The sequence below is a fragment of the Suricata suricatta genome, chromosome 10, assembly GCF_006229205.1.
Source record: "Suricata suricatta isolate VVHF042 chromosome 10, meerkat_22Aug2017_6uvM2_HiC, whole genome shotgun sequence".
Classification (NCBI taxonomy): domain Eukaryota; kingdom Metazoa; phylum Chordata; class Mammalia; order Carnivora; family Herpestidae; genus Suricata; species Suricata suricatta.
In genome coordinates this window covers 122641523-122652601 of record NC_043709.1, presented here as the reverse complement: position 1 = coordinate 122652601, position 11079 = coordinate 122641523, and the positions used below count along the sequence as shown (strand labels likewise).

At 36.2% G+C, this 11079-nt stretch overlaps 1 protein-coding gene across 1 annotated transcript in view; it reads left to right on the top strand.

The window, feature by feature from the left end:
- Positions 1–11079, top strand: part of ENKUR (enkurin, TRPC channel interacting protein) — a 17831-nt gene that overhangs the window by 2581 nt on the left and 4171 nt on the right. The window contains exons 2-4 of the mRNA XM_029954973.1: positions 2853–2998; positions 7151–7374; positions 10214–10360. Of these exons, the coding sequence (XP_029810833.1) occupies positions 2853–2998; positions 7151–7374; positions 10214–10360 (517 nt within the window). The remainder of the gene's footprint in view (positions 1–2852; positions 2999–7150; positions 7375–10213; positions 10361–11079) is intronic.

Below are 11079 nucleotides of genomic sequence, written 5' to 3'. Positions count from 1 at the left end.
CACTCTGACTGGTGTGAGGTGGTATCTCAGTGTGGTTTTGATTTGTGTTTCCCTGATGATGAGTGATGTTGAGCATCGTTTTATGTGTCTGTAGGCCATTTGGATGTCCTCTTTGGAGAAGTGTCTGTTCATGTCTTCTGCCCAATGCCTCATTTAATCATTGCTTCTCTATAGGTTTTTAGATGCTTTCTAAAATTTATATCAGACTCACCAGTGTGGAGTTTCTGGATGCATACTTTTAAAATATGGAAATACTTAATGTCTAAGCATCCACTTGTTGGCTGTTTGTTTGTTTGTTTTTAAGATTTTCTGGTTTTCATTGGCTTTAACTGTGACGTGGAGTCCAAATTTCATTTTCAGAGCTTTTCACTTTTCTTGGACTATCTTTCATTTTATTTAATTTCCATACTATTATATCTACATTTCCTGAGGTTTTATAACATATCTTTGTTTAAAGTCTAGTTATATATCTGACTTTGCTAAATAGTCTTGACTATTTATTATGAAATTTTAGATAACATACTTATTTTCTCCTGAGGTTCTTATCTACTTTGATGACAATTTTTATCTAATAATTCAACTGGGGAAAGCAGTAGTCCTTTTAAATGAACTTATTTTCAAAGAAAACCAAGTATATTCCAAAGTTCATGTTTTTTACAATCATGAAATTTTATGTTAAAATTCCCATTGCTACAATGTATGGTCTCGGAGTTTTATGACTAGTGTTAGAAATTGTTATCCATAGTATAATATAGCTTTTCAGTCTCTGAAGACTTTCACAATAACACTTTTCTTCATCTCTTGTAAAGAAAAGAAACTTTACGCGTACTAATATGGAAAGAGATCACATTATATTAAGTTTTAAAAATCAACGTATATGTCATACATAAATAGAAATATAGAAAACTGAATGTATTTGGAAAATGGATTGAGGAGATACAGGAAAACTAGATTTTTATTCATTTTTAAAAATTGAGATGTCATTGGCATATAGCATCATGTACTTGTATTTTTGTAATTTGGAAAAATAAAAAAATTATTCATAAAGTATAAAATATATTGTATTGTATAACAAATGGGTAAGCATTCAGCTCACAAAATAATGTATTGAATCACAAGATAGCAAATTAAAAAGAGGTGAGAGTATATACACTCTTTTCTTACCACAGGGGAAGTTATTTTATTATCAAAAGATAGCTGCCAGTTCCAACTTCTTTGGGAAACATAAGGCACAAATTTAGATTGAACATTCTTTTCTGAAGGTACTAATAAGCTCATTCTTTTTAGAGCATAATTAATCCCCAACCATTGAATTCAAGATTGAGGAAAGGCCTCTAAAAGCAAGAAACAACTTAATGTTTTGCCAGATAAACATATCAACATACATAAGGAGAGAATACAGTGGGTGCCTGGGTGGCTCAGTCAGTTGAGCAGTTCATAAGTTCAATCCCCACATCAATCTCACTATTGTCAGCAGAGTCTGCTTCAGACCCTCTGTGCTCTCTCTCCATCCCTCCCCTGCTTGTACTCTCTCTCTCTCTCTCTCTCTCTCTCTCTCTCTCTCTCTCTCAAAAATAAACAGACATTAAAAGAGAGAGAGAGAATAATAGTTGTTAAAAGTGGTATAGCTGAACTTCTGCTTCCAATCAAGGATGGAATTTACCCTCTCACTTTAAACAACTAAAACATCTGAAAAAATGTGTAAAACAATAGTTTTCATATGTTGGCCAATAGACAGCACAGAGCAGTCACCCCTAAGAAAGGAGAAACAAGCCCTACAATAGCCCCAGCATTCTCCCAACTGAGTCACCCAGGTGCCCTGATAATTTTAAATGTTATGCACATATAAACTCAAATATTTTGCTTCAAAATATATAAAGCAAAAATTGACAGAAGTAAAAGAAGAAATGAACAAATTCACAACTGTAGTCAGATATTTCAACATCTTTCAATAACTAATACTACCAGAAAACACTACCAGTTTGACCTAATCAATAGTTATAGAACATTCCAGCCAGCAATGGCCAATACATTTCTTTTTGAATGTATATAGAACATGTACCAAGATAGACCATATGTTGTGCCATTATACAAGTGTCAGAAAGTTTAAGAGGATTGAAATTGTACAAAATATATTCTCTAACTACAGTAGAAATTAATTAAAAATCTGAAAGACATCTGGAAATCCCCAAATTATTTGGAAACCAAACACATCTAAAGAAACTCTACCTCAAAGATATCCAAAGTTTGAGCTGAATGAACAAGAAAGTATAAGCATATCAAGATTTGTGGGATGCAGCTATGAAACAGTGCTTACAGGGAATTCTACAGTTTTAAATGCTTCTATTAGAAAACTATTAAGTTTAAAGTCAAACACCTAAACATATACCTTACAAAACTAAAAAAAAGAAAGGCAAATTAAGCACAGAGAAAAGAATAACAAAGGTAAGTGCGAAAATCATCAAAATGGAAAACGTGAACGTTAGAGAAACTCAATGACTAGATCAGTGAAATAAATAAACACCTCACCAAACTGATCAAAAGAGAGACAGAGACAGAGACAGAGAGAGACAAAGGGCACAATTCACCGGTATCAGAAATGAGAGAGGAGACATTACCATTGATGCTACACATGTTCATATGATAACAAGGAAATACTATAATCTTTACACTGGCACCTCTCTCTCGGGGCAGTTTCCATCCAGGGTACCTGATAGATGGGGCTCAGATAATGCTTTATATCTATCTCTGAATGAATATAGACTTATATAAACTTAAAATATATATCCTTTCTTAAACTGTAAATAACTTGTACTAGAAATATAAACCCTGCAATTTTTTTTTAATTTTAGGTACACATCCATTTTTAAGGCATCTATTAAAGATAACATGCAAAAACATAAAACTCCAATGAAGACTATGGGGCCACCAAAAGTTGAAGTACCTTCTCCAAATAATTTCCTGAAGAAACATTCAAAGGAAAAAACTCTACCACCCAGTAGGTTTTATCACTCTTTTTAATATTAAAAGTGCTAACAGCAGGTCGCCTGGATGGCTTAGTCAGTTAGGCAGCTGACTTTGCCTTAGGTTACGATTTCATGGTTTGTGAGTTTGAGCCCCACCTCCGGCTCCATGCTGACAGTGTGGAGCCTGCTTGGAATTCTCTCTCTCTCCCTCTCTCTGCCCTTCCCTCATTTGTGCTTTCTCGCTCTCAAAATAAATAAACTTTAAAAAAGTGCTAACAGATAATTTATTCTTACTGCCCATGAATATTAGATCTTAGCAGGTGACTAGTTTACCTCATATTTAACAGAAACTGAGAGGCTAGGAGAAAGAAGTAGAGAATGCCATGGAAAAAGAAGGTGGAGGATGTGGAGTTACCCCCCAAATAGCCTTTCCTTGTCATGGTGCAAGCATCTGAGTGACATTTTGGACAATCCAATAAAGCCCCATGGCTGGCACCACATGCCCCACCATCCTAGTCCCTAGTCATGTGACTTCAGTAACAAATAACGATGATAAGAAGAGTCCTAAGCCCCAATGAGAAGGTTGACTGGCATCTTACCCCTGTCTGCTCTTTTCTGCAAGAGATGAGAATCACAACTCTTATACCAGTTGAAAAACAACTCTCAGGCATGGGCTTTAACTCTTCCAGATCTCCAAGGCCATTAGGACAGCAAACAAGACAGGTGTAATGGAGGACCCTTTGTAAATGAGTAATGGACAGAGCCAGCTTTGTGGGCATTTCATAGGGAGGGCCACATGCTTAGAAGCTTGATTTAATGCTCTGCTTTTGCCATCCTGAAATTCTTAATTTTTAGTCAAGGTGTCCCACGTTGTCATTTTGTCCTAGGCCTTTCAAATGATGTAATGAATCATGGTCATAGAGTATATAGTTATTCGGAAGAAGGCGATCTGGAAGATGGGTATATGCATGGAAGCAGCTTCTTCCCATCCTGGGCGTGGCTTTCCTGATGGTTTAGGACAGTAGAGAGGAGAGAGAAATTAGTCTTCTCTTTTAAAAAGTTAGTCTTTTAATGTCACCTGGCATCAATGAAATAATTCAACATCTGAAGTCCAGCTTGGGTGGACCTTTTGACAAAAGTGGAACTATTTTCACTGTATTTTATATCGCACAATCCTCTCTCACAACCCATAGACCATGACAAAGGATGAGAACATTATCAGGAAAGAGGGAAAAAGCACATCTAAAAATACAAGATCCATGCATAAATTCATGTCTTCAAAAGTCTGTTTTGTGTCTTTCTCAAGGGGAGTCTTGGTATTTTGTGACCCACAACCACTTGTGAACACTGGAAAATCGTAAAATGAAATTAGTTGATGTCAATGACATTACTTGGGTTCTCGTGTATTCTCTGTAGGGTTAAGCACATGATGCAGTACACTACCAAACCATACAAGCCTAAATATCAAATCAGGAAAAAAGGGAAGAAGTCTATCTCTCCCATTGTAACAGGACAAGACAAAAACAAAATTGTATTTGCCTTATGAAAAATCAAGGAAGTTGGGATGTTGTAAGAGTTTGATTCAATGAGTTAAAGGTTTTATATATATATATATATATATATGCCAAGGCTGCTGCTGGTCTCTTTTTTAATATTCTGCCATTTCAAATGCAATAGTTTTGAAGACAGCAATTTGCTAGATACACTGAAAGCAGACACATGAACATTTTTCTAAATTCAATTGATAGAACATTGGCTGTGCTGACATTGTCATTTTGACATAACCTTAAAAAACCATACCGTTTGGTATTCAGGTTTATTATCACAGCTACCAAATAATTTGTGAAAAGGCATCCTCATCCCGTTTTCCAAGCCTCACCCCATTGCCAACCCGACACCTGGAGAGAGAAAAGATGATGTTTAGGAAGGTACAACATAAGGGAAAGACAGGGCTGGCGTTAGGCTCCATCCACTAGACAATCACAACCAACCAAGGGCTGTCATTTGCTCTATTTTCTCACCTAAGAATGAATGATCAGTCTTCCTGAACTGTTTCTTCATGTTCTGAGAATTCAGTTTTACCTCTTACATACATTTTTAAAATGGTAGATTCACTTATAGTTATAGGGCTCATTTGCATGCACTTTCAACTCATAATTAAATTTGGCCCCTGAATATTTTCAGTGTGAACATCTAGAGGAGAGATACCTCTAGTTTTTAGGCAAACATTATGCAAATGTGATTTGGTTGGGTGTATCTGGCAAAAGGAGGCTATTTGGGTTGTAACAACAAGGTCTTATTCTCTGCTCCAAGCTTTATAGGAACTCCAAATTCAGTCTCTAACAATGCTCACAACATTTCAGAAATATGTTATCTAGGAAGATACTATTTTGGTAGATCAAAAACAGTAAACAATTTTCATATATAGTTCAAGCAAATATATACATTACATTCTATGTGTGAAATTTAATTTTTCTTTCCCCACTATAATGTAAACTCCATGAGAACAGGGACTTTGTCTCTTTTTTGTTTGTTTGTTTATTTTTTGAGAAACAGAGAGATAGAGTGAGAGAGAGAGGGAGACACAGAAGCAGGCTCCAGACTCTGAGCTGTCAGCCCAGAGCCCGATGTGGGGCTCTAACTCAAGAACCGTCAGATTATGACCTGAGGCGAAGTCGGAAGCTTAACTGAGCCTCTCAGGCACCCCTGTCTCTTTTGTTTACTGTTGTATCACCAGTTCCTAGAGCATTAACTAGGGGCATGGTATTTGCCCAACAAAAATATATTGCATGAATTTACGAATCAATAGATTTTCCCAAAGCTCCGTTACAATATTTCTGGGTGTGTAGAACTAATATCAGAGGTTTGCTAGTGCTGCCATAACAAAGAATCACAGTCTGAGGTTTAAACAGAAATGTATTTGGTCACAATTCTGAGGGCCATAGTCCAAGATCAGGGTGTTGTCAGAGTCGGTTTCTTTTGAGGTTTCTGTTCTTGGCTTGTAGATGCCTGTCTTTTCCCTGTCTTTTCATATGGTCTTCCCTCTGTGTGTGTCTGTGTCCAAATTTCTCCCTCTTCTAAGGACGTCCATCACATTGGGTTAGGACCCACTCTAGAGTGACCTCATTTTAACTTAGGTACCTCTTACAACCCTATGTCCAAATACAATCTGGGGTACTGGTGTTAGGGCTTCAATGTATGAATATTGAGAGAGATTCAGCCTCTCACAATAGGTTAATCCAGTCCTTAGACTTTTAATAATATCTCTTTTTCCTGCTAATACAAGTTACATAAATTCATGAAAAGTTCAAACAGTGCAGAAATGAATAGTCAAAGTACCTAGTAATTGTGTGGGGTTAGATTTGAGTAAGGTTTTATCAAGATGACTGTTGCCTTCAGTTCTTGGAAATAAATTGTAATTATTTTACATTCTAGCATTCTCACAAACCATTTTGATGTGGCTGTATCAAGATAGATAGGTTGGAATGGTCAAGTTGAAGAGGCTGTGTAAAAATGGCCAGTGTCATATGCTGCTAAATGAGGAGAATGTGGTAGAGAGATAAATAAGATAAATTCTAGATAGTAGTAATTTTAGGAAGTGAGATGCAATCAGAGAGGAGCGAATGGGAAAGTTCAACTGTGTTGGTAATTTTTGTTAAGCTGCATGTTGGGTACATAGCTATTACATGACCTTGATACCTTATAATAACAAGAGTTCTGGTGGAAAAAAATCCGTACATTCTAGGACTGCCATCAAGTTTGACTTATTGGTGATTTTGCAATAACTTTCCTTTAAATGAGTAACTATTAGTAATATTGATAGTACTCAGAAAACAGTTTTAACATTTCTTTGAATTTTTTTTCAGTGGAGAAGCTGAACATTTGTTGTTGACATCATTAGAAGAAAATGTTTTCACAATAGCTAGTAAAAATATATTGGTTAGCTAGCATATGATTTGGGAGGCTTATCTTCTTTCCTTAAATTTGTATACTGTTCTTCAGTATATTATTTGATTATGTTATGCTTAATATTTTGCATTTATGATTATTGCTATTTACCAGAAGTATTTGAATATATTATTGACAAAACTTTAATATCCTAGTGGTAAAATACCTAGATATAAATAGTATTGAAAAGCAATGTTTATAATTTAATATTAACAAGGAAATGTTATATTTAACAGAAAAAAAATTTTATTGGAATGAGCCCAGAAAGCCTCCTGTGCCACTGAGGACTGACATTCCAGTCATGGGAATACAGAGCAAAAAAAATTTTATAAACATGAATGCAGCCAATGTCATTATGGGAGTGGCTAAGAAGCCTAAACCAATTTACGTTGACAAAAGAACTGGAGACAAGCATGATCTTGAAACTTCAGGACTATTTCCAAAATACATCAATAAAAAGGTAGCCTTGTAACGGATTAATGAAATCTAAAATTCAAATAAATTAGCAATGATGTTCATAATGGTCATCCATATTATCACTAACAGTGCTCTCACTGGGCAAATTACCTAGATTGCCAATTCTCATTCCTCTGAAGTCTGTACTTGATCCAAATTATATGTGATGAAATTATGGAGAATTTGGAAATAATAACACCATGCTATCTAGTAGAGGAAGACTCAGGTTGTTTCCTTTAATTTCAAGTAATATATTTACCAATTATAACAAACATTCTCTGAAAGATATTCATTTTTAGTGAGGTAGAAATTTCATGAAAAGCATAGTCATTCTTATGAGTCATTACTAAGAAATAACCTTTCAGAAAGTCCTAAGGGACACCTGGGTGGCTCAGTTGGCTAACCATCTGACTCTCGATTTCAGATCAGGTCACGATCTCGCGGTTCATGAGTTCATGAACTCTCTTGGGATTCTTTTTTTCCCTTTCAGCCCCTCCTCTTCTTGCACTCTTTCGCTCTCTTAAGATAAGTAAATAAACTTAAAAAAAATAAAGTCCTAAGATTTAGTCATTTGGCTGCAGGATCTTGGTAGCAGAATGAGGAAAAATGAAGAGAAAAATAATTTTAGAGCAATCTCTCCAATCAGTGTACAATTCCAACTTGAATGTGTTTGGAGTAAAGCAGACCTTGAAAGTAATAAACAATAATCTAGTCCTTTGGGGACCTTCATCTTTATCTAAAAAGGTGCTCATCCTAGAGGCATACAATTTCTGTAGTGAAAATTATAGGAGCTTGAGATCATTAAAATTTGAAAAGCTTACAAAAATACTTTAACAAAACCTATTTTACTTTGTATACTTGCTGAGTACCAAATTGCTTAGAACACATGTAAGAAAACATGAGTGCAAAATCCTAAAGAATAGTAATATGTACTGAGTCATGGCAAAAAAAAAAAAAAAAAAAAAGGACAGAAAAAGGAAAAGGACAGAAGGAAGAAAGGAAGGGAGAATAGAAAGTAAATGACAATAGTGATGTATGAGGGACTTGCATTGAGGTAGTCCAATGATCTACCACAGTAAATCCAATGCCTGTTCAAAACCGAAACAAATTTCCAGGCTGCCGTCAGAGCACACCCACTTATTCCCTGAGAAACTTGTCACTCCATAAGCTATGCCACTTTGGGGAGACCTCGGCAGATGTCAAGGGGTTGGCAGCACATGCCCATAAAGTTATCTCAGGCTTCTTTGAATACTTCCTCTTTCTGTGTCCCGGAAGCTGTTCAGAGCCCTTGTCCCATAGGGTGTGGAAAAGCAGAAATTTCCCTCTCCTGATTGACCCTTCAAAGCAATTTCCAACTCATTATTTTTCCATGGTGACATAAAAACCCTTCTCCTTTGCCAGTTATGCCACCAAAGCCCACTCTGTGCCCCTCCTTCTGACTGCCTTCTGCCTCAGCTGCCCACGTCAGTACGTTTTTCTGCCTTGAACGGAAAACTGGGACATGGAGACAGAAGAATGCTAAGTTAACCAAGGCACGCAAGTGCTCTGCGCTGACAGTGCTGCTGACCAAGCGTTCAGGGCTCATGAAGGACTTCTCAATTACTTTCCACTGATCAGAGCTAAATTTTAAAAATCTATGAATGGTAAGTGAGATTGTAAGTCTTTTGAAGGGCAATGCCATTTTTTTAAAGTTTGTTTATTTTGAGAGAGAGAGACAGGAGGGGCAGAGACAAGGAGAAAGAGAGAATCCCAAGCTGGCTCGGCACTGTCAGCACAGAGTCCAAGGCAGGGCCCGAACTCATGAACCAGGAGATCATGACCTGAAAGGAAACCAAGAATCAGACACTTAATTGAATGAGCCACCCAGATACCTTGGCAATGCCATTTTTTTAAAACATGAGTGAACCTCATGTTCTAGGTCCAAATGAAATATTATATGCCCATTGGCGCCACGAGAAACCATTTGTGAAAATAAACTGAGGTATACAGCAATAGTAGTAAGACATTGTTTCAAATTCTGCCTCTCCTACTTAACTCTGTGACCTTTAAGAAGTCATTATATGTATCCCCGGATTGTAGTGAGGGTTAAATGATATGAAATCTATCAAGCAGTTGACACAATATCTGCACCTAATAAAAGTTCAATAGAGAGTGGATATTATTCATCATTAACATTAATAGTATGCATTAGCCATCAAGAACCCAGCACACAGGAACACTTCAGATCACTGAGGTCTTACCCCTTAGTGAGAAAACTCTTTTTCCTAAAATGTCTTACATTATTCCCTTTATTAAACAGAATATGGCCCAAATCATTTTGAGATCACTCAGAATTATCATTGTGAACATCAGGAACCGCACTGAACTTTAATAACGTGTTGCCCTCAGTGTTTCTAAAAATGAATTGGACTATTTACCACTGCACTAATTTACCAGAATGTAATGATCTTAGAATTTAATTGGTAATGTTTTGGAACTTTCCAGAACACATTTATAGCTAGGATTTTTACTCCTTTTTTGGCCAGGACAGATTAAGTTATGCTTTGGTGACAGATAACCTTCAATTTCAGTAGCTAAGCCCAACTAAGTTTTATTGTTTGCTTGTACCCTATGTCCATTGAGAGTTGGCAGCTCTGATTCTTGGTTTTCAAAGATGAGAATCAACAAGTTGCCAATGAGAGAAGAGGGAAAAAATTGAATTTTGTCAGTTTGCCATGTTCTGAGCCAAGGCTTTAAATCTGTAACATTTCTTTTTCTCCCAATCATTAGTTGATATGTATACATAATGTAAGATTGCATTCAGGATATTGATGGGTTTTTTTTTCCTGAAAAATCCTTATAAGGAATATGGTGTCACACCTGAGTATATATGTAAGCGAAAAGAGGAAGTAAAGAAAGCCCAAGAAGAATATAATAATTTTATCCAGGAAAACCTTAAGAAAGCAGCTATGAAAAGGCTATCTGATGAAGAAAGGGAGGCGGTTCTTCAGGTAAGTGTTCTGTATTTTACATTCATATGTGACCCTTTAGAACATCTCTGAGAGAGGAGTCAATCGTCAATGATCATTAAAGCCTACACCGTGACTCTGAAATCAGAACACTCTCATTTGGTTATGGCGACAACTCCGTGTAGCACAGTGACTCTTTGGCGAGATCAAAAGTTGTAATATAAGAATTACTGAATCATCTTTTGTCTCCAATTTTGTGAGCTGTTGTTTTTTCCTGTGGTTAGTGTTATAACTCCTTCAGTGAACGTGCATAAGTAAGGCAGAAAAGCATTTTCATTTTCATTCTCAGGTCCCAGAATTTTTCAAAAATAATATCCATAAAATAGATATTTTTCACTAGATGGAGCTCTAGAATAATTGAAACTGCTCCTAGACCAATTTTTTTTCTTTCCTATAAGCCAAATGTCCAAATTTTAATATAACCAGGTGGGAGGTTTTTAATATATTTTCCTTATTTTGAATAAAATAGACATAAAGATATATGACCTCATGAGACTCTTTCTCTTTCCTTTTCTCTCTTTCTCTTTCTCCTTCTCCAGCTCCATCTCTGTCTAGTTTGGACTCTACCATTTTTAGAAAGTACATGCTTTTGAGAAAGCCATGTTTTTATATCTAACCAATGCTGAAAAATAGGAAAAGACACTAGTGGATAGATCACCCAGACAGAAAATCAATAAGAAAACCTCAGCCTCAAACAACAC